The sequence below is a fragment of the Orbicella faveolata genome, unplaced genomic scaffold (assembly GCF_042242905.1).
Source record: "Orbicella faveolata isolate gen_17 unplaced genomic scaffold, um_ofav_v1 contig_46, whole genome shotgun sequence".
In the NCBI taxonomy this organism is placed as follows: domain Eukaryota; kingdom Metazoa; phylum Cnidaria; class Anthozoa; order Scleractinia; family Merulinidae; genus Orbicella; species Orbicella faveolata.
The window spans coordinates 21861667-21884636 of NW_028301576.1; the positions used below are offsets into that span (position 1 = coordinate 21861667).

General features: G+C 37.9%; 2 protein-coding genes across 7 annotated transcripts in view; one reads left to right on the plus strand and one right to left on the minus strand.

The window, feature by feature from the left end:
* Positions 1 to 350: 350 nt before the first annotated feature.
* LOC149098879 (uncharacterized) lies at positions 351 to 14840 on the minus strand. 4 transcript variants are annotated; one of them, XM_089277178.1, is made up of 10 exons: positions 14447 to 14840; positions 12671 to 12958; positions 12068 to 12436; positions 10777 to 10925; positions 8890 to 9061; positions 8319 to 8407; positions 6096 to 6333; positions 4852 to 4966; positions 4239 to 4302; positions 351 to 2907 (listed from the first exon to the last, which is right to left on the minus strand). In XM_089277178.1, exons 1-10 carry the CDS (start codon positions 14532 to 14534, stop codon positions 2824 to 2826), a joined length of 1656 nt encoding a protein of 551 aa, XP_089133304.1. In that variant the 5' UTR covers positions 14535 to 14840; the 3' UTR covers positions 351 to 2823. The 4 variants fall into 4 exon arrangements, with proteins under 4 accessions (XP_089133304.1, XP_089133307.1, XP_089133305.1 ...); XM_089277181.1 differs by lacking the exon at positions 12671 to 12958; XM_089277179.1 differs by lacking the exons at positions 351 to 2907; positions 4239 to 4302 and adding an exon at positions 4309 to 4569.
* Positions 14841 to 17554: 2714 nt separating this feature from the next.
* The window catches only part of LOC149098880 (kinesin-II 95 kDa subunit-like), a 48197-nt gene continuing 42781 nt past the window's right edge, over positions 17555 to 22970 (plus strand). For 2 of the 3 annotated variants that reach the window (XM_089278037.1, XM_089278039.1), the window contains exons 1-2: positions 17555 to 17795; positions 19489 to 19574. In XM_089278037.1, coding sequence (XP_089134163.1) covers positions 17793 to 17795; positions 19489 to 19574 — 89 coding nt within the window. In that variant the 5' untranslated portion in view covers positions 17555 to 17792. The remainder of the gene's footprint in view (positions 17796 to 19488; positions 19575 to 22970) is intronic. The other variant, XM_089278038.1, reaches the window with a different exon arrangement.

Sequence of the window (22970 nt, forward strand, 5' to 3'; positions counted from 1 at the left end):
ATTTCTGTATAATTTGAATCATTTTTAATGTATACGGCAGTGCATAGCAAGTTCCGATGTTGAAGTTTTGAAAGTCATTTCTATAAAGAGTAAATCCACTTAGGATTTACGTATCGTCTTTATCTGACATACGAAGCCTTGTTTCCACAAAAAATATTAACATCAGCTTTCCATCAGTGATTGGACATTACGTGATACTTTTATTGTAGCATCAGGTAACACAGAGCGGTAGCATTGATCCATTGAAGTGTTACTGATGGAAAGCTAGAATCTGAGTTAGAACATCACTCCAGTAACAATTAAATCAAATATTATGAAAATCAGAGAAGCTAAAAAACAATTTTAACAAGTTTATTTTTTGGAAATATTTATTCAGCACGCCTTCATAAGGCTACTTATAGGTTGTTGAAGAGCTAATTAAAGTCAATAACGACATTGACGACAACAAGAACAACAGCAGCAGTATCTGCAACAGCTACACTAACTAAATCAAAGTATAAAACATTAAATACAAAATTATTACACAAGATGGCCTTAAATATAATAGTAGTAGCAGCGAAGAAAGGTAATAAGAAACCTTAACGCTTGTACATTCTCATCTGAGAGTAAAAATTGATAATCGCAATAAGAAAAAAAAATATTTACACAGTTCAAATAATTCCATTTACCAAAGTTGTCTGTGGATGAGAAATTGGTATAAAAAGTGTGGGCATGCAGTTCTAAAAAAAGAGCGCATGCTTCCAATTTTCAAATGCCTAGAAAATTCAATTTAACTAAGGTTATGGTGATGAGGGAACAATTGCAAATGGATCAGGTCCAACACTACAACCGGATAGAGTCACCGACCTGCTACCTGTGCTGTTCCTCTCCCGATTTTTACCTTTCACAAGAAAGTTTCAGTTTTGGAACCGTTCAAACTGAATCCGCTCTGTGTGAATACGTACCTAGACCAGTTAATTTTTTGGCTGCGGCCGTGTAATTTAGGCTATCTTTACCCAAGATTGGTCCAAAATGGATTAAGCCTAATGCACATTCTGAGCATGACTAACTGGTTGAAGTCGCTGATTCGCTCACGTTGATTAAGTAGTCGACCGGTTTTTGAACCTATGTTAATGTACTATGTTGATGAATTTTTTTTAATGAGTTTGAAAAGCCTAATTTCCTGTCACAATACCTACTATATACAATGGCAAGCAGACAGATGAAGACGATATGAAAAAGCATTTAAAATTATCACAAAGAGTACATTGTAAATAAAATAAATTATACACATGACACGGGCTCGGTCATGATAGTTATTATTTGAGGTGGATTGGATTAAAAAAAAAATCAGAGTACAGCTCAAATATCTTAAAGTAATTAAATATATGTAATTATAATTCATCAAATATTTTTGCTCGCACGAGATCGGTCTAAACAAGTCACGTGACTGAATATAAACCAACTGGGGAACAGCCGAGTGATATTCCCCAATTTTAAAAAAAGATCTCGTGTGTTGCGAAAATACTTAAGAGTCACAATAGCCTCTATTTGACCTTATAATTAGGCTCGGATATTTGTCCTCTGACATTATCTGTTCCTCGAAGCTAACAGCTCACTTCCACGAACAGAAAATGCTCGCAGACAAATATCTGAGCATATTTTCACGCCAAATGTAGGCCATTGCTTATTTACAATTTAAACTTTGGTCACTTTTAAATAAGAAGTTTTCGCATTCAATTCAAAATAATGTTTACCTGTAATTGGCTTGGAAATTCCTAACTTATCTAGGTTTACAATTACTTTTGTAAACATTACTGTCTATTTCTTCCCTTTCGTCCTTTTTCCATCAGAATTTTCCTAACATACGCCTTTTAACCAAGGTCGTCGAACCTCCACTAAGGACCACCTCTATAGAACAACCACCTCTCTACAACGGCCACCTCTACATGACGGCCATTTTTTTTGTTCCGCGAACGGTCCATACCTCAGTACAACAATTCTACAAGGACCACCTCTCCACAACAGTAACGGCCACTAAAACGCGTCCCGACTGCCTAAATAACCTATCAACAACGGCCAGTTTATCAATAATTCACGAACGGTGTTAGACTACGAGTAGTCCCTCTTTCGCTTAGTCCGTCGTGCGTGACGCGAAAGAAAACTACGAGAGAAAAATGGGCGCGCTATATGTTTTTTTTTTTCAGAGTTTTCTTTCGCGTCACGCACGACGGGACTAAGCGAAAGAGGGACTACTCGTAGTCTAGAGCGGTGTATGCAAAACTCCATTTTTTATAGCAAAAGGTCAACGAAACTCAATCCGTACCGTGCCTCGTTGGTGTCTGTTTCTGTTTTATTTACAGGAGCTCAGTCATGGCATTTTAAGTTATTTTGGCCACGTGCAAAATTACCTCCAAATTAAAGGAAACCTGAAAATGATATTTTACTACGATAGAAAAACAGCAAAGCGATAATAATAAACCATAAAGGAACAAGAGTGGTTAAGGATGGAGAAGATTGACACGGATTACAAACGACCAGCAATAAAAATTCAGGCTTAATTCTTCATCATGCGCAAACCTTGACGAAGCTCCTTTAATAGATATATACTTGATTGTGCTTTGTATTTATATACACACAAAAAAAATCAGGTTTAATATTTCACCCTTACTTCCTCATAACGGTCACCTCTATTATCAATGGCCATTTTACTCTGTCCCAAGGCAGCCGTTGTGGAGAGGTTCGACTGTTAAGTTATTAATTTAAATATAAACTAGCAATTGCTTGACTCAGCACCCATGCGACTACTTTACTTGGGCATTTATCATGTTGTCCAATGTGACATCAAAGTTGGCTTTCGTTTAAATTAAGTTGATCATAGTCATTTGTCGCTGATGGCTCCACATAGTCATAAGGTGGTACAGGGGGCTGCAAAGGAAAAGAGAATAACATGTCATTTTGCTAACCTGAAGCTGACCGATCGCTTCTTGTAATAAAATTGATTAGGATCCAGAGAAGTGAGAACCATAAACCCCTGTGAAACCAATTTTCGAAAATCTGCGAACTCCTTGAAATTTCTAAAAACGACCACATTAAAAAAAAAAAAAAAAGAAAACATCTTCACAGCGAATGTCTCCGAGTAGTTGACAACGTGGGTGAACATTTTAAAGCAGTGATCCAAAGAACGAACGTGACAAGGACACGAAATTTATGGGAATATTACGGAATACACTAGCTACAATCTGAAAGCTAAAACAGTCGCTGACACGTGTGTGGTGTGTGATTTTGTAGGAATAACCAGGAATACCATATAAGGAAAAAAATAATTAACCTCTAAGAAACTCTGTACTAAGAATACAAAGTCGCCATAAGACAGGAGTACCTCAATACCGTCAAACCTCTTCATGTGTCCCTAATATTGACGTACTACATTACAGCGAGATTATATAAATTCTGGCTTGGTTGCAAAAAAAAACAAAAACAAAAACAAAAACAAAAACAAAAACAAAACTGCCCGTATTATAGAGGTGTCTGAATGTCAGAGGCTCCACTGTACTGGTACTATGCCGATGATTGCTGGGTTGTTGGAGTTAGCCTAGCTCTGAAGTCAGTTTCAGAGCAGCTCACAGCCTACAGTCAGCATGTATTGTATTTAGCAACTTTCTCGTGCAATGGCAAAAAAGCAACGTTAAATGCTTGCCACTGATCAAACTATTTTGCTTTGAAATATTATTGCTTGAATCCCCTTTCTCCTATTGCTGAGCATGTAGTGAGGTTTCCAAATAAATTGCGGTAAACAAACATGGAAAACATATTGTAATGAAACTGATATAGTGATTGCACGAGCTATGATGCGCGTGCTAAGATGTATAAGGGTTGTATTTGAATGTATACTCGCAAGAGTTCTAAGACTAAGAGTCGGTTATATGGCGAGTACGGGATGCGTAATGTACTCGTAATACAGTGTATATAAGGGACTCACGTTATGGAGTGGCCTGTGTGTGTTAGTAGACTTGCCATGTACAAGTAAGCTAAACCTTGAGAGTCGAGTAATTAAACCGTTGGCTGTTGGACTCCTTGACTGGAAGTTGTTGTCGCCCGCGCGCGTTACAATATATTAACCTGACAAAAACCAACCTTGCTGTCAATATGTGTACTCGGGCTTATAACACTTAAGAATTAAAAAGTATATATCAGAAAGCACCAAACTTAGGACGAATAAAGATCAATTGTAATATTATCAGACAATATCTACTTACTTGAAGTATTAAACGGTTCCTCAAGCGTATTCTTGGCAACAAACCACGTCTATGAAGCCATTGTCTGAGGAGAAGATTACACACACAGTTTGGATGCATGCCTAATCCTTGGTCAACAGATTTACTGCGATACACTAGCTGAGAGGCTAGTGAATTATTTTTAACAATAGCATTATTAACTCTCGATATCTATCGCGTGATAGTTGACGAGGACGCAATCACTGAAATAAAATAACACTGCTAAGGGAGCGAGTTAACAGATGTTCGATTGCCGTGCAATGAAGAACTGTCTTGAGACGTTGATTCAATAGGTCTCCATTCTTTAAAGCAACTGTCTATAAAAAAAACACCCATCACTTTAACTCAAAATATTATTCACAACCATTTACACATTCCCAGCTTTATGCTAAACGTTCTAATAGAGCAAAGCCTATATTGCTTTAGAACATAATCGCTCACAGGAGCCCATTCCCAGAAGCGACAAGATCTCTCTTTATGTCCAATGACCCCTCCTTGGATTTCCCAAGGTGGTCGCTTAAGAGAGATTCTTCCGTTAGTAATAAGAAAGCCACTCTTGACTACCAGCAGTATACTGACAAAAATACCTTCGTACCTTAGCAAGTATACCGCAACCGAAGTTGTTATAGATGCCACCACAACTGACACTGTGATCAAAGCGATTTGTTTGCTGCTCAGTTTTCCTCCGTCCTTTGGTGGTGTTGAGTTATCTACGTGAAAAATACACACATGCCGAGTAGTTACATATGAGTTTGTTACCAGGGATTCATTTTAAAACAAAATGGAAACAGGAAAACAAACCCTGGCCCAGTATTCAAAACGCCATGTATTGTTTTCATCTTACATGCCACAAAAACATGAAGATTGAATATTTGTTCATTTAAAAAACAAAAACCTCCCTCAGAATACGTTTAACTGTACTCTCTTTCAAGAGCACCCCCACCATGTACCCATCTTTCCTAAAACGATGAGTAAAAGCTTGGGTCCACTTCTTTGCTCCTTTAATCATGTACTGCTTAGAATACAATTTAAACTCCATGAAGGTACGTCGCATTGTGTTCGCAAACTCATTAATGACTAATGAAATTTTAAAGGCTGCCGCACACTAGCCGATTTTTTGTCGTAGAACTGCAGATTTTTTGTCGGGGTCAAATCGGGTTAAAATTTGTCGGGCCATCTGCTTGCCGCACACTAGCCGATTTTTTGTCGCGACTGACCGCGTTCAGGCTTGGGGCCGAGTCATCCAAAATCAAGATGGCGCCTATTTACTGATGTGACTCTCCTGACATTTCTTAATTAGTTGAGGGGCGCGCGAGCCCCGACAAATTGTTTTGGTCCACCGCACACTAGCCGACAAGGCCCGTCAAGACGTTTTGAGATCTAGCACTGTCAGATATCGCTCGAAAAGCCCCGATCTTCTCGCAGACTTGTCTGGATTCACCGCACACTAGCCGACAAGTGAAGATTTTTTGTCGGCCGACAAAAAATCGGCTACTGTGCAGCAGCCTTAAGAAGAGAAATCATGAACGTGACAGCGTTTACACGATCTGGTAACACGGAACAAAATCAGCCATGTTGGGGCACAAGTTACACAGTGTGACTTCCAGGACAAGGCAGCTTGTACCAAAAGAGATTTTTATGATTTTATTTCTCCGTTTTCTCCTTAGCTCTAGTTTCCATTGAAAAGATATATCAAGATACTGTTTGACCACATTTCCAAACACCTCAAGGTTTCGCAAAAATACTACGCTATGTGTCATATCGTTAACTCTCTTGTCGGTGATTAGAAATGCGGTCAAACATTTTCTTTCTATTTGATATTTTACTTTCTTAACCCACCTTGAAGTTCCTTAATTATGTACGGCTCACCACCTGCACTACAAAATTGTTCTTTGTTACACATCTTTATAAAGACATTGTAACTTTTGGCAGAATCAAGTCTTTGTAAAACTGCTCTATTTGATGTGGCATCCACATGATATTCACAGTCTGGAACAGAACCTTGGCTAACATGATGATAATTGCAGTAAACCACATGTTTACCAGGAGTGCCATGCCAGGAGGAATTGCGTGCCAACTGGAAGAAACGATGGCAAATAAGTATTATTAAGAGTTGAAATAGAGGATATTACATGGCCGCACGGAGATAAGAAATTTATCTTCGAGTGTTGAAAAATATTTCACGAGTGAGCGCTGCGGACGATTGAAATATTCTTCAACACGAGTAGAGAAATTTCGTATTTCCAAGCGACCATGAAATTTTCTTTTTTATTAGATACAATTCTCACAGTAGATAACGACGTTTTTGAAGATTTCCAACCATGGATGAGGTGCTTTATCATATCCAAACTGATCAAGGGTGGAGTAGGTGCTGTCAGCTGAAGCCAAAGGATGATGCTAAAAACACTTATCAAGACTTTCATGACTAAATTTATACTAGAGACAAATTATCCGATGCCGGATTTATATTAGGAGACATTGGTTTATCCAACTGATACGCCCTATCAGTCTGACATGGATAAATAGCCTAGGTATAAATCCGGTGTCTAGACGAATTAGGTGGCAAAATTGATCTTGAACTGATTCATCTGTCAGCACGACTTGCAGACATGCTGAGACGGATCAGCCCAAGACAAATTAATGAAGAGATTGTCTGTAGTTTACAAAAAGACAAGGCTATTAATACTGCTTCCTGTTTACATAGCTGAGGATCCCGTTAATTTAAAAAAGCAATTTTCAAGTTTTTCAAGAAAACACCTCTATGCAGAGAAAGGTTAATGATATTGACAAACCAGATGAACAATGAGGTGAAATGAATTTTAAATCACATCCATCGGGATTTATCATAACCTGGGGCTTTACTCGTTGACAAATCCCTGCAGATAACTTCCAATTCATTTGAATTCATTCAGGTGTGTTGTTGTTATCCCCAAGGAATCAACAACAAGAAGAGTTTATCGCAGGTATGGCTTTTGCCAGGTTAGGACCGATGCTAGAAAAATAATTGCGGATTATTAGTCTCAGACAAATAAATCTTCCCTAGTGTAGATTTGGCCACTACTCTGGATACACAAATTAACAAATCAAATATTTTTTATCGTTATTATACAATATTGGCTTGTAAGGAAAATATTAACCAAACTTTTTTAAGTCGTAAGTGGAACCAAGGAGTAGAGATTAGAGAGATTGTGGGAAGGCAGAAGAAAAGGAAAGCAGGAAAAAAGGAAACAGAAGGAAGTTAAGCACAGAGCTTACAAGACAGTCAGGCAGGGGGGGGCGGGGAGGGACACCAAAGGATGTTAAACAGGTAGCTTACCAGACAGGCAGGCAGGCAGAACAGAAGAAGGGTGGGAAGAAAGGAAACTGAAGGCATGGTGGGGGGTGGGAGAGGGGGGGAAATCCCTTAATGTAGGTATGTGCGGCCCCAAAGGGCTAGGTTTTCAGCATTTTTGTCAGAAATAGGGTATCAATTTCGGCTAACTTGGTCATAAATAGGGTATGGTTTTTGCACCCTAGTCTTGAACTGGGTATGCTTTTAAGAAGATTATAAGCTACTTTCTCAGCAGTATCGATAAGATCATCAACAAAAGCCCTTCACAAATTATATTTACAACAATTTAACATTGGTCTAAACTAGGGAACTAATTATAAAGCAGGTCTGAACAGGGTATCGATTTTAGGGCCAGGTCATAAAAAGGCTATCAAATTTTTCGTCAGGTCATAAATACATGTATGGTAGGAAATATCACATATTTCAGTCATAAACAGGGCCATTATCTTTTTGGGAAAGCAGGCCGCACACCCCTACCCAATTTTTCTGGCAGTACCCACCCCAGAACTGAACGGTGCTAACCAGGGAGTTTGCCAGACAGGCAGGCAGACGGACGAGAAGGAAGGTGGAAAAGTAAGTGGCTGACCACTCAGTAACAATGAAAAGCCATTGGTTGAAATCATTTCTAGTACCTTTAAATACAAAATGTAATATATATTACAATTATTAAACTGTCGCTTCATTACCAGTGTTCCTATATAGGCAGTGTAATTTAAAAAGCTAATACACACCTCCCACTCTACTGTAACATTCCTCAGAGCAGTATTACCAGGGAAGATCGCTGACCAATCTCTTATCACCTTCGATGGAGTATCTGGTTCTAAAATTTAAATTGCAAAACAACTACAGAAATATTAACAATAAATTAAATTAATTACATTGTAATTGCAGTTTCTATGTTTTAACTGTACTATTCAAAAAGTATTTACAATGTAAATAGTCATTTTCTTGCTCAAAAAGAAAATCTTGTGAACCTTTTTGTATCAGCACATGACTGTATTTTAAAGGTCGGTTGCTGAATTATTGGACCATGCAAAATGCATCTGACAAGTTAACTAGCAATATTAATAACTTTGTGCTAGTACAAGAGGTTTTATTCATGTACACACATGTACAATGCAAGCCAAGCAAGCGGTTCAAAATTCGGAGTTAGTAAAGTAGTATTAAATATGTTTTCTAAAGCAAAACACCTTTGTCTGAAAGAAGTCTACTTACATCTCCAAGAGTTTAAACTGCACATACAAAAAATAAACAATTTTGATCTAACATGCTTGTACAGCTGTATCAGCACAGAAGACATACCCCCAGCTGGTGTTTTCACAATGCGTGGTCCTTGCACTTCACTTGGAGCACTCTTCTTTCCTTCTTCATTAACAAATCTGACTATTATGTAGACGTAATACTCCATAAATGCCTTCAATCGCTTGAGTAAGGTAACCTCTGTCAAGCTGTTTTTAATAGATATAACCTTGGTCTACAAGGGAAGAGTAACAAACAAAAGATCTTCATCAGGCTCCATGCATGCATATATAGATATGCATCTGTTTAACTTTCATTTACAGTATGCAGTTTCATCTACATGTAGTTGGTTTTTATCTAACTGATCAACTTATTTACTGTGAAACTCAAAAACCATATTTACAATAACTGCAGCAGAAGTTCTCTCGTGCTCATTGGCTGATTTTCACTGTCATTACGCGCACTGACACATGAATTTACAATTTATGTGATGTTGACGAAAGAAGCAGGAGCGGACAATTTGACAATTTGTTATAATTGTAAAAAACAAATTGATATTAGTTTTTCATACATCTGTCCCGTAATGGCGAATAAATTTTGTCATAAAATTGTCAAAGTGGTCTGCCGCTCCACCTGGCTATCGCCTTGTGGATCCACAGCTACTCTGACAATGTTATGACAAAATTCAGGATCAATAACAGGACAGATGCATGAAAAACAGGCATCAATTTATCAAAAAGAACCAGAAATATTTAAGGAAATATCTTATTGTGTAGCAATGAAAAAGCCAATAAATTATTAGACACTGACAAGGAAACCAAATAAAATTATTTGCAAACAGCAACTGTAATTATTTTGCGGTTGAGAGGTTTGCTTGAATTTCCTGAACTTTTTTGTGATTGGTCAGTACACGACATGTCAGAATCAAACTAAAGTGTTCACGATCTTTTGAGTTACGCTGTAAATTTTTCAGAAAGATTGCTCAGAAGACTTAGGGTGAACTTCAGCCACCTTCAATAAACAATGCACCAAGGATGACAGTTGGCAAACTTTCAGTGCCTTTCTACTAACTTCAGTAAATTATCCTCTGAACATCTTCTGAAAACAATTTGCACCAGTGAATATTATACACCTTTTGCCATGGTATTACCCCCTTAATTTGCACCGTCCCTTGTTACACTTCTTGCTCTTGAGCTAACACTTTCAAGAACTGCACTGATGTTAGCGAATCAGTATCAACTGAATTTTTGGTATTTAACTCTTACAGTGAAACTCAGGAAACTGTGAACAGTCCAGAAATAGCATATTAAACAAGACGAGTCTGAACATCATTGAAGATCAAGTTTTATTATTACAAATCTATAGAAAGGTTTTTACAATATTTCAGCTCTTAAACTTCAGGGTCATATAGTCATGCAGCTTGATCAAAACGAGTCAACAGCTATATCAAGGCTAATAAGGCATGTATACAGAGCAATGACAATACATGATATAATTGCTGTGATTGGCATTTTTCCATGATCACATGATGTATTTCCTCTTTACTGAATAAATTAGTGTATGTTTGGATTCACTCGTGGCTGGTCATTACAGTAATTAAACAGATCAAAGATCTAGTAACTCTCTAGAGGCTTTGATCCCCTCATTAACGTTAGGCTTTAAGTTCTTGATGTAGCCTCGAGAAATGCTAACTGCACCTATCCAATTGAAATAGCATCAGTAACAATTATTGGTTTGAGGTTTGTTCACATGTATTGAACTTTACTGTGACTTGTCAGTACACAACTGACCTGTCAAAATCAAACTAAACTCTTCATGGTTTTATCAGTTTCACAGTAAACCAAGAATAGTTTTTCAGTTTTATTAAAAACTTAGAACTCAGTGTCTCACTTCTAATCGACTAAAACAAAAACAACAGCAGTAGAGTTACACTATGCAATACCAACAAACCTTGTTTTCCATTTCATTTCTTGCATGGTACAGTATTTTGTATTCCATCTTTGTGTATCTCCATGCAGCCCTTGCAGTCCAGCTGACTCTTAATTCATTCTGCTTATCAGTTGTGACAACATTGAAACTCAAAGGAGGCAAAGGGGTAGCTTAAAGTTAGAAAAAGTCAAAAACAAAAACGTTAGATTGAATTAATTCAAAAACAACAAAGTATGAATTTTATAATACATGTAGCTGGCAGACAGGGAAATATTAGCCAGGAGAGCACAGAGTGTAATACACATTAGTGGAACGCATGACAACAACACAAAGTGCAATTATTAGTGTTTTACACAGTCTGAGATTTACTATTTGACAGGTACATTTTCAACCGGCAGCCTGCAGTGAGTGTACAGGCCATGTAGTTCTTAATTTGCGGATCCATAAGGGTTTTCCTTACCCAGTGGCCCGTACAGTCAACAAAGCAACCAAAGTGTTGAGGATGGGAGAGGGGTAATGAGAGGGGACATGCACCGCAGAATGGAGGGTAGGGTGCGTTACTACAATTAGGCCAAAAGGATTGGAGCTGGTCAGCTACACACGTATCTGTACCATGCAATCCTTTGTGATCAATTCTACCTTAACTATGGGTGAGGATAGGAAGGGGAGGGGCAGGAGCACATGGGAGGGGACGTAAAGGAAACATCTTGGGAGAGAAAGGCTATATTGAAAAAAACACGAATATCCATTTGAAATACTGTACATGTCAATAAAAACTCTATCTTTACTGCATTTCCACTTGTACAGTGTAAGTAAACAGCCCTCAGTGACTATTTAAGGGGCAGACGTTTCAAATCAAAGACATGATCAGTTTTACTGATGCAAGTTCAAATCCCTCACCTAATTTTTTCATATCTTCAACAAACATACAAATGAATGTATTTTACCATGACCATGATTTTCATGGTTTGTGCAGAAATCAATATATTTAAAATAACTACTCAGTTTAAAATGCTTTTCAATAAGATTTGTCCCTCACTTCACCCTACATGTACGATGCACGTATTACAGTGTATGAACATTTTTGTTTTGTTAACTAAAGGTGAATTGACCCAGTGTGTTAACTGCATGTTGTGCATGACTATACCTTTAGACAATTGCAAAGTCAAGACACTTTAAAAGTACTGATAGGAATTCAGTCCTAAAATATCAAGGATCATAACTTTCAGAACATTGTTATTACCACTGAAGGCAATATGTACATGTGTCACACCCAACAACGTACATCAGATCCCAACACATGATGCATTACCTGAATACACTGGAATGAATGGTAGATATCGCCAGCTTGTCGCACTTCCAACAGCATTCTCAGCAACTACAGACACTGTATAGTTACAGCTTTTCTCACATGGGGAAACAAAATCCCCACTATATCGTAGCACACAGAAGAAATCTTTATCTACACTCAGAACATTCGTAGGTCGGCAATCCGGGTTACTGCTCCAATTACAGACACTATTATTTATAGTGAAGGAGTCATTCACACACAGCTTGACCGAGTAATTAACAGGCAAACCTCCAGCAACACTTGATGCTGACCAAAACACACGATACTCTCTCTCAAGGTCCATGGCACCCACAACACTGTATCTTAAATTAGGTGGAGGACTAGGTTGATCTGAAAAGAAAAAAGGAAACATTTACCAGGATTTGCTTCATTAAGGAAACTAAGAGCTTTAATCTGAAACTACTTAAAAAGTCTTATTAATATACTGTAAATATTTTGAATGCTTAAAAATAGACAGACAGTTTAAATTACATCATCCAAAATTTTTTGATAGTAAATGTACTTAAGGCTTTTCAAACAGGAGGGTCCAAACTTAATTGAAATCATAACTCTTAATTCAGTTACCTGCCACTATAAGAGATATGTTAACTCCTTGTGACATATTACCAAGTTTTGGGCCACACCAGTAAATTCCATTGTTTTTGCTGCTTGTATTTGATAATGTCAGTTGTACTGTGGCAGTATCAATATGCTGTACTTCACCAAATAACCATTTCTTGTTATGTTGCCATGTTAAATTCAATGCCTGTGTATAATTTCCCACTGAAACAGTGCAGTTTAAAACAAATGTAGAGTCCCTCAATGAATAGTACAAATTGTTGGGCCTTTCTGGTTGAAGTTTAAAATCCAAAACTGAAATTAAAAGTGAAAAGAATCTTCTTTTGGCATCAAATAATAATTTATTACTTACGCTTTAATTGTGAATATTTCAAATGCACTTATTGTATTTAGCATTATTTATAATATTTACCTTGTACTGTTCCAGAAAATACATGTATCTCTACCCCATTCTCTGGAGGGTTTGAATATCCATACCCGTCTCACAGAAAGCTTTTTGGTTTAACCCCCCCCCCCCCCCCCCACCCCCTACCTCCCAGCCAATGCCTCTGGAAATTCTAGTTTTGGTTTATTTTGAATTCCTTTAGAAACTTTGGCCTTTAAGACCTCCCCTTCCCCTGTGAAATTTCCACAAACCCTATTTGGAGTGGGTTATCGGATATTTTCTGGAAGCACACCTTAGGACTCAGTCCTCAGTCATAGGGAAAGTAGCCATTTACATACTGAATGTTACAAATCTTACAATTCCGCTAAGCCATGACTGGAACAATTAAGGACTCATGTGAGTGTTCCCTCCCCCTCCTCTCATATTACTTGTGCCTTGACAGGAAGTTGAAAATCTCTGGTAAGAGAGCTTTTAACATCTCACTATTCCCAGCTTAAAACATTCTCACAAAACATTTTCTCAAACCATTTTTTTTCTTTTTTTCTTTGAAGAGTCAAAACACATTCTCGGATATGTCCAAGCATATGAAGAAAACATTATGTTTCATTAAAGTAATTCTGATCTTGCCTGACATCAAAATCAGGCCTTGCAATGACTAAAATGTCTTTCATGCAGAATATCAATCATCTTTTTACTTCTTATCTGTCCATGTTTCCTTTCTAGCCTAGTTGTATTTATTAAATCTTTATCTCTTTGTCTGCAGTCCACACAACCAAAAAGCCCTTACACAAGAGAGGGCATAGGGAGGGGAGGTGAATGGTAAATGCGAGACTTGGTGAGAAGGCGAGACTAGCATTTTCCTTTGTAAGCCTAATAGCAACTCTAAGCCAAGTGGAGTGTTAACTGGGACATTCTTCTGCCTATCTGATTATATGGTGTGTTTTTTTACCACTGCAGTATCAAAAAAATATTAACAAATTGAAAAAAAATTAATTATTAATTTTATCCTGGAATGACAATTTAATCCCACACTTGCACTACACTGAGCTTGAGAGGGTTTGGTTACAAGGTCTTTTGGTGGCAAAACATATATAAGCTGTAGTTCATAAATCATTAACTAAAGCTTATGTATTGTGTGTTATATATTGTGTTTCACTTGAGAAGCACAAGTTCCTTAAACTTATTAGGAAACTAAGACAAAACAGGAAGCTCAGTTCCGTAACATTCAAACGTGGACGCAGCACATTCTAGCCTGTTAGTAAGCTGAATTTTATGACATACGTAGTTAAAAGATATGAAGATTAAGTTTTTAAGTTAAACTCGAGTTACAACCATCACTGAAGCTGTCAGTCAAATAAAAACAAAAATCTTAAATAAAGCTTCACATTGAAACTTACCACTTAATAACGATCCATCAACAGTAGCCAAAAGAGATGAAAACACTACCAACAGGACAAGTACAGGAAAACGCGATTTCCTCATCATCTGATTCGGCACACACAATCAGCACAGTACATTTACATGCCTGAACGCATAAATTTTTAATCTTTCGCTGTCTTTTACGAAGACTCTTGAATGCAGATGTTCTTCGCTTCGATTGAGAAAAATCTTCACCGGTTCGTCACATGTTGGACTATTTTTCTTTTTTTTTCCGCCTCAACTAAATAAAAAAGATTATAAAGTTGATTTAGTTCCACCATAGTTATTTCCTCAATCTCGTGATCATGGTTGCTTAGAACAAGAGTCAAGTATGCATTATTCTACTGTCCTGAACCACTTCATGGGGAGGACTGGGAACTACCCCTGCCCTCCATCGACTCCTGATCGACAAAACTTCAGCATTGCACACTTTGGTTATTTCGTTTGTTTTTAGTTTGTTGGATTTTTGTTTTTGTTTTGTTTTGTTTTGTGTTTGTTTTTGTATTTTTGTTTTTTTTTTTTGGGGGGGGGGGTGGGGAGGTGAGGGAGGGGTTAAAACAATACTGTGGGACAGGAGCATATCACATATGCTCCTGTTTGAGACAGTTGTGGTGCAACGTTAAATGACTTGTCTGACCACAGGGGACCCGAACACTGCATTAAAAATAAAATTAAAATAAATAAATAAATAAATGCAGTGTTATCTACCAGTGTTTCTGTATCTTTTTGAGTCGTTTAAAAGGGCTTTGAATGGAATCGAAGAAGTTTACATTTCGGATATTATCTCAAGCTATCTCAGTCTGCTGCTTTATAAATGTGACGCTCCGATTACTTCTAAAATTTCCATTATCGTCGTTAATTCGTCGAGGAAGAGATTCCCACATGTAATCAGAACGTCACATTCACAAAGTGGGGTAAAGTGCTGGTTAGAAAACACATGACCCACCCCTCCCATTTGGCACAAAACTGACTGACCCACCCCTAAATGTAGGTTGAAAGTCACATGACCCACCCCCTACAAAACATGACAGTTTTGGTTGCCTAATCCTACAAAATCACATTTTGTGTAGGAGACTGTGTTACCATTTACGGTTTAGATTTATTTCTCGACAATAATACAAAATCTTCTAAAAACTGAATATTGTATTCCTTGACTCTTGCAACCTTCCGCCCTCATGATGGCGGCCGGGTTACGTTTGATCTCAAAGCTAAAAAGAACAAGCAGCTGACCCAACTCCAAAGGCAGGGAAGCCTGATGAAGTGGTTGCTACTCTCAGCGAGGAAAACGAAGAAAAATTGATATGCCAGAAGAGCTTGACCGTTGATGTATATGAGGGCGGACGGGTTACCCATGGCCTCACAGAACAAGAAGCTGACCCAAACTCCAAAGGCAGCGAAGCCTGATGAAATGGTTGCTACTCTCAGCGAGGAAAACGAAGAATACTTGATATGCCAGGAAAGCTTGACCGTTGATGTTCATGGGGGAGGGCGGTTTACCCATGGACTCACAGAACAAGAAGTTAACCCATCTCCAGAGAAAAGGAAGCATATTATATTGTGAGCAGCCAAGGGATGTCGAGGACACTTGGCTGTAACTGGAAGAACGATGGCTTAGTCAGTGGACAAACATGAACGAACTCATAAACTGGACTTCGATTTCTGTCTGATCGTAATTTAAACTAAATAACTGTATTCTTGAGTTTCTATGTTTTGCACCTGTTACGGTATTTATATATATGAAATAAGAAAATAAAACAGAAGCTTTAAAAGTGACGGCAAGTAGTGACGTAACGTTCTAGAAAATTGTATCATTAAGAATAAAGGTAATATACAGTCAGGAGCAATTTGTAGACTGCTCAGTTTAATACCTCGCTGCATTTGCTTAAATTTGTGTATTATAGAGACATATTCAGCTTTTCGATAATTTGCTTTATTTGCTCATAATCGCCATTCAAGTTCAAGTTTTTACACCTTTTGCTGTTCATTTACAGAAAATAAACATTCATTTGTGTCCAAGTTTCTTTCATTATGATCATTAAACTCTCATTAACACCAATATGACCTTCATTCGCGCGTAAGGAACGTTCAAGAAAAACATTTACATATGCATTAACATTCAAAATCATCAAAAGAAAAACAATACCTTCATTTGACATTCATTGACTGTAAATGTATTTTCATTTTGGTCGAAAAAAAATTCGTTGTCACGCAACGACAATCATTTACACTTTACGACATTCAGTTTTCAACAAAAGACTTTTCAATAACACAATTTGCATGAGAACTAACATTCAATTGCATTATTATGCAACGATATCCATGAAGGTAACAATCTTTAATGCGGGAATTATCTCGTTAATAAAGCACTCAGAGTTCGCCAGTTCCAGTTCGTTTAAAAAAGAAAAATCTTCCGTTACAATATACCGCTATTTTAAAATAGGACTCACTGTATATATAAACAGTGATTTTGTAGCTCCTTGACTGAGGCGAATTCAGCGCCCATTTGTTTATTTTGTTCTGTCCTTCACCGGACATGGTGGCTTTTTCAGTTGGGCCCAGTCCACACTACGCCGGAGAAATTTGAAAATGCAGCTTTATTTCTATGGTTAGGCCTACCGTCCACACTAATTCATCACACAAACGGGGCTTTTTGAAACCGCTCTTCAAACCGGAGGAATTTGAAAACGTCGGCTTTTTGTTTCCGTGTGAACAGAAAACATTTGAAAAAGGAACTTTTCGAAAACGATGGCGTGACGATAATCATGTGATTTCCATGGCTTAGTTTTACTCAAACACATGCAAATCCAAACCGACTGGTGATTGTTGCAATCAGCCAAAAATCGTAACATTTCAACATCTGTCAAGTGACACTAGATAATTTGTCATCTGGGTTTGGTGCAAAATAAGGTTATTTTCAGAGGAAACCTGTAAAAAGCACTGAAAACAAGAACAAACTGTCAAAACTTAAGTTCATCGCACAGAACGAAACAGAAACTCACAAGATCAGGAGCCCATCACCGATGGGCTCCTGATAGAAGACATAACTGCCATGGAACTCCGTTTGCGCGCTGTTATCCGTGGAAGACTGGGTATAGTTATGGTTTAGGATGAGAAGGACTAGAAACTATATAAGGGAAAAAATGGCGGCCGGCTTGGTTCGTCAAATGGATGCCTAAACGGAATAGACAAGACGATTCTTCCTACCTCAGTGTTAACTTTGATATGTTCAAAAGCGAAAAAAATTCATTTCCTTGACGGTAAACTTGACGTTTAGACTCTACGTTTTGAGAACAAGGCGGTGCTGAGGGCTTGAGTTTAGTCGCCATGGTGAGTTACCAAACGGAAACTGTTGATAATGAGTCTGACATACATATGTATTAGTCTATAAATTTTAAGTTGAGCTGATTGGCATTTTATCATTTTCTTGATTCGTTTTGCTGCTTTGTACTTTTTTTTCTGCCGAAATGGAGCGAGGCCTTTCAAAGGTGACCCTTCATTTTGTGTCAGTGACAGTTGAAATTCAAATATGCTGTTTTTTTAGTACTTAGTCTAGTGCTAATAATCTCAACTACTTGTCTAACGTTATTATCATTATTTTCTATAATTAATACCGAAACGCATGATAAATTTGATATCAGAATTTAAACTAACTCTAACAAAACCTTTTTCTACTTTCAACGTCAATGTGATCTATTTTTCAGTTAAAGTTTTTTACGTACAGGCTTAGGCTCATTGAACGTACATGTACATATACCTGTAAAGCTTAAGGTTACGTGTGTTATGTTGCTATGGTACGTTGATAAGTAATAATAATTGGACCGAATGGAGTGCAATTCAGGGAGTAATCGTGCAAGTGAAGCGCGAGGCTGATTTGAAATCACAAGCACGATTACTCCCTGAATTGTACAACACAAGGTCCAATTACTAATTAATCGTATCTATAACAAATTTAGGAACTAATAATGTCTTTTGAGAACTTCTTTTGAGCGAAAATGTCTGTAGCGCTTTTCATAAATTTTGAAAACTGCAGGAAACATCACAAAGGAAGCCATTAATCAGCGTGGGTAATTAAGGGCACAGAATTGAGCGCCGAAGACGTAAGCTGCTAGGGGGTCTGGGGACATGCACCTTCAGAAAATTTCCAGCAGAAAATCTCCAGCTATTTCCAGCATTCTCCAATAACTATTTGTAATTTTAAGTATGGTAAAAAAACTCAGTTTTCTGAGGGCATCTTTTGGAGATCTTTTGTGGAACAAAAAACAAAAAACAAAAGAAACCTTTTGTTTCGCTAAATGATGAAGTCACCAAAATGTGCCATTTGTCGCTAGTTGTTCAAAGCGATACAAGTTTTATTATTCATATAATTACGCTAATCTCTTGCTGTTGCTTCGTTAGCGTAAGCAAATAAGGTGCTGAATGGGCCAGATTCGAGTTTGTTTTGTTGTGACACCGGCTTGATATGAGGTCGGTCAATTTTTTTTTTCCCGGTCTATTTCTCTACTTCTTTCAAAAGTCAAAACATTGTAAACTATTTAAAAAAAAAAAACCTGTGCTGTTGAAGCTGCTAAAAGGATTCGCTCCAAAAGATGCCACTTGGAAAACTGAGTTTTTTTGCATAGTATTATGTTATTTCTCAAAAATGAAGCACAGATCAACAAAAACAATTATGCAATGTTGCTTTTCATGTCAAAACAAGTCAGTCTGCCAAAAATTGGCTTGATCCTGCAAAAAATGAAAATCACCCGCAAAAAGCGATAATTTTTATACGCCCTTTTTACACAAAATCCTTCAATTCTTTTAGTGTTCTTGGCAATTATTCTTCATTTAGCTTTAGTCTTTAGTTGATTTTTCAGGTATTTATAAATGTAACACCTTTCTAAAATTTGTTGTTACTGTAATTACTCTTGGTGTGAGAATTAAAAACTTCTGCAGAATTCAAAAGCAAGACATATACATATTAAGTTTATGCTCAGTTAACTATGCAAGTGAAACTGGTTGACGTTTGTCATGTTGACTTCAGTCTAGCAAGAAACCAGGCGAGTCTGTGAAGGTGGTTGTAAGATGCCGTCCAATGAATGAAAAGGAAATAGCCCAAGGGCATCAAAGGTAGGGCTGCTCTAAGCTGTGATAAATTTGCAGGTAATTTAAGAGGCCTTCCAATAAGCCAGATCCCTGATTCTGAGAAACCTATATTGGGACCCTCTGATTTATTTTGCGTTTCCGGCTTGTTCACAGTCTCCAGCAACATATAAACTTGGAAACCTGTCTCAATTTACTAGTTTCAATCTAGTAAATTGAGATAGGCAGGTTCTTAAATTTCTATGTTGCTGAAGACTGTGAACAAGCCAGCAACGTAAAATAAATTAGAGGGTCCCAATAGGTTTTCGGAATCTGGGATCTGGCTTATTTGAAGGCCGGGATTCAGGATTTTGCAGGAAAAGAGGGAAGAGATTCAGGATTTAATTTTCTGAATGAATTTCTTTACTTTCTGAATGGAATTTACGGCTTAAAAGTTGAAATGCATTTTCAAATAACTCACTTACAAACAGAAAACATCACTGTATGCCAGTATCCATGGCAATTCTTTTTGCATGGTAGGACTTTATAATTAACAGAGTGCAATGTCAAAGTGGAAAATGCACTTTTCAACTGGAAACTGAGAATGTTTTGTAGCTCTGAGAACTGTTCCCAGTCTTGGCCAATAAGGGAGCATGAAATCACATTCATTCATAAACGAGAAACAGTTCTCAGTATCCACCAATGAGAACGGGTGAATTTTTCATCGAAAACAAAATGTCTGGTAAGCATCTGTCATGAATCACCGATAAGTAATTATTCTCGAACGTTTGTTTGTCATCATCTATTAACCACACATGAATGAGTTTACACAATGATCTTTTATCAATAATAGTCGAGTTGAATCTTTGCGAATTTCGACTATCTACAAGAATGGTGTTTACGTGGCTCTTTAACTAAGCTTATCAACAACAACAGCAAAAAATGTGCTCGGGATATTAAACCGAAAACTTTCTAGTTCAGCCGCACAAGTCCACATAATTGCGGTGCGGAAAATACAACGTGAAATTCTGCTTTTCCATTTTTCTTTCCTAACAAGCATATCAAGGAAGGTGGCAACTTACCAACAGTGTGTCGATCCGTCGTCCAAATGCAAATTTCATTAACTTTTTCCTGGGTCCATAAATCTAGAAAGCGAGAGATCGTTTTCCCTGAAATTCGCGCCAAAATTTTCCCACACTTGTTTAGCCACTGTTTCATTACGATCTCTTTGAGTATTTCCTCGGCAGCTTGGAGGATACCTTGTCACTTCTGATAATTTACCGTTTGGTGCAATCATTTTGATTCGTTCTTCGGCGCAACTCCAAGCTCCTTTCTCTGAAATCTACCCTTAGCGCGCGCCAACCCGCCACGCCGGACGATATTTCCGATTTATGGCTACTTTATCAGAACATATCATACATTGAAAGGTCACCGGCGGGCGATTTAGGTCAAGATATTTTTAGAATTGAGAACTGTTCTCGTTTTCTACCAATCGACATGGTTTATATTGCTTGTATATTCGCTTGAAACAGCCTTATAAACTGATTATTTTCCTGGATGGATGATCAGTAATTCTTCGGACTACAGAGCAAGTAAATATTCTGCTGAAATCTAACGCTTAGAAAGCAATAATTCGTGTTTTCTCAAAACCACGAAATGACGAAACGCGACTAGGGCTTTCGAGGCGTCATGTTACGAGATCACGAGTGTTGCGTGTTGTTTTGACGTCATGTCACTCATCTCCGTTCATTACATTTATGGGAAGACTGTAACCTGAAAATCTGTTGTCTTGGTTTTTCTGTCCCGGTGGCCTTCCATAAAATAATATATTTACGGCAAACCGAATAATAAAATTTCGCATCTTATCGGGAATTATCCGCCTAACGTATTTTATCGCGCTCTGCAAGGGTGGCTGAGCATTGAATTTTCGCTGAACGATTTCCTGTGCTGCATAGCTTTCTGTTCAAACATTCCCAGAATTGTTCTCGATTTCAGCCAATTGGCGCTTTGTTTATTCGAGAACTGTTCGCAAATTCAGCCACTTAGCGTCAGAAAACCATGACATAATTTGCGTGTCACCCCCGAGGAGTATTTTCCGATCTTAGAAAAGGGACATATTGTTAAATTGTGAGAACTGTTCTCAGTCTTAGCCAATAGGCTGATGTCAGTGTATCTCTGCATTAAAGAAAAGGAGTAATTTAGTTACTTGTGACGAATGGTAAAATCCGATACTCGCCGAGACCCCTGTTAGAAAATCCGAGACCGAAACCAAAACACGCAAGACTTCGACACCGAAATAAATGCAATATAAACGAGACTTCGAGACTCTTCGCAAAGGCTGTCGAGATTTCGAGATCGGATGAAAAGTTTGCGAGACCCAAGATTTTGGAAGTATCATTCGCCACCCCTTTTAATGGATTATGGGGACAACGAGTGAAATGAACTTGGCCGACAATTTCTTGCCTGTGAAAAGGCTTTGAATTCTGGTTGTTTTTAGTAATTCTTTCGCGCTCTCCACCGGGATTACTCAGCATTGAATTGTCGCTGAACGATTTTCGCGCCGCAGAGCTTTCTTATTTTAACATTCCTGTAACTGTTCTCGCTTTCAATCAACTGGCGTTTTCTTTGGCCGAGAACTGTTCCCAAATTCAGCCACTTGGCGTCAGAACAGACGATGGTATAATTTTGACAGGTTCCGGCTCAATTTCCTTTGTTTATTCTTTGTCTTGACTAATCGGCACCCTTGTTATAAAAGCTAAAGCAGCCCTACAAGGGTCACAATGTTCTAAAAGTTTCTCAAATGAGACATTTAGTCGTGTTTTGTCCTTCCTGTACCCTTTTCCCTTCATATGACCGGATATGATACAATGTGATGATGCAACTGGTTATTTTGCTTACAAAACGACCTAACATAAGGAAATTGTGTTCAAAATGCGAAATGGCTAGCAGAGGAACACTACCGTGAGAAACCGTGCAATACATCAATGCTGACTCAATTCAGACAAAAATAAATTCAATTTTTTGGAGTATGTTTTTACTCACTACACCTTGGAGAAGGAGTTCGAGTTATCGTGAGTAAAATCATAGAGAATATGACCTGACGGAAGAATAGACCACTTCGAGTTAGCGGAAGGTTCGAGTTTTCGCGGGTTTCTTTCGCGCATTCTAAGGATGAATTGTCGCTGAACGATTTTTTCGTGCCGCAGAACGTTTTTGTTTTAACATTCCCATAACTGTTCTCGGTTCTAGCCAATCGGCGATTTGTTTGTCCGAGAACTGTTCTCGAATTCAGCCACTAGCTTTCCGCGCCTTGAAATGAATGTGGCTTTGTGCACTCAGTCTAGCCAGAGAGCCTCCCTCGGCGGTGTATATTGGCTAAATCATGGAAATCGTGTAAGTTCAGCAAATTTGAAAACGGCCTTTATTGAAATACTGAAGCGGCCG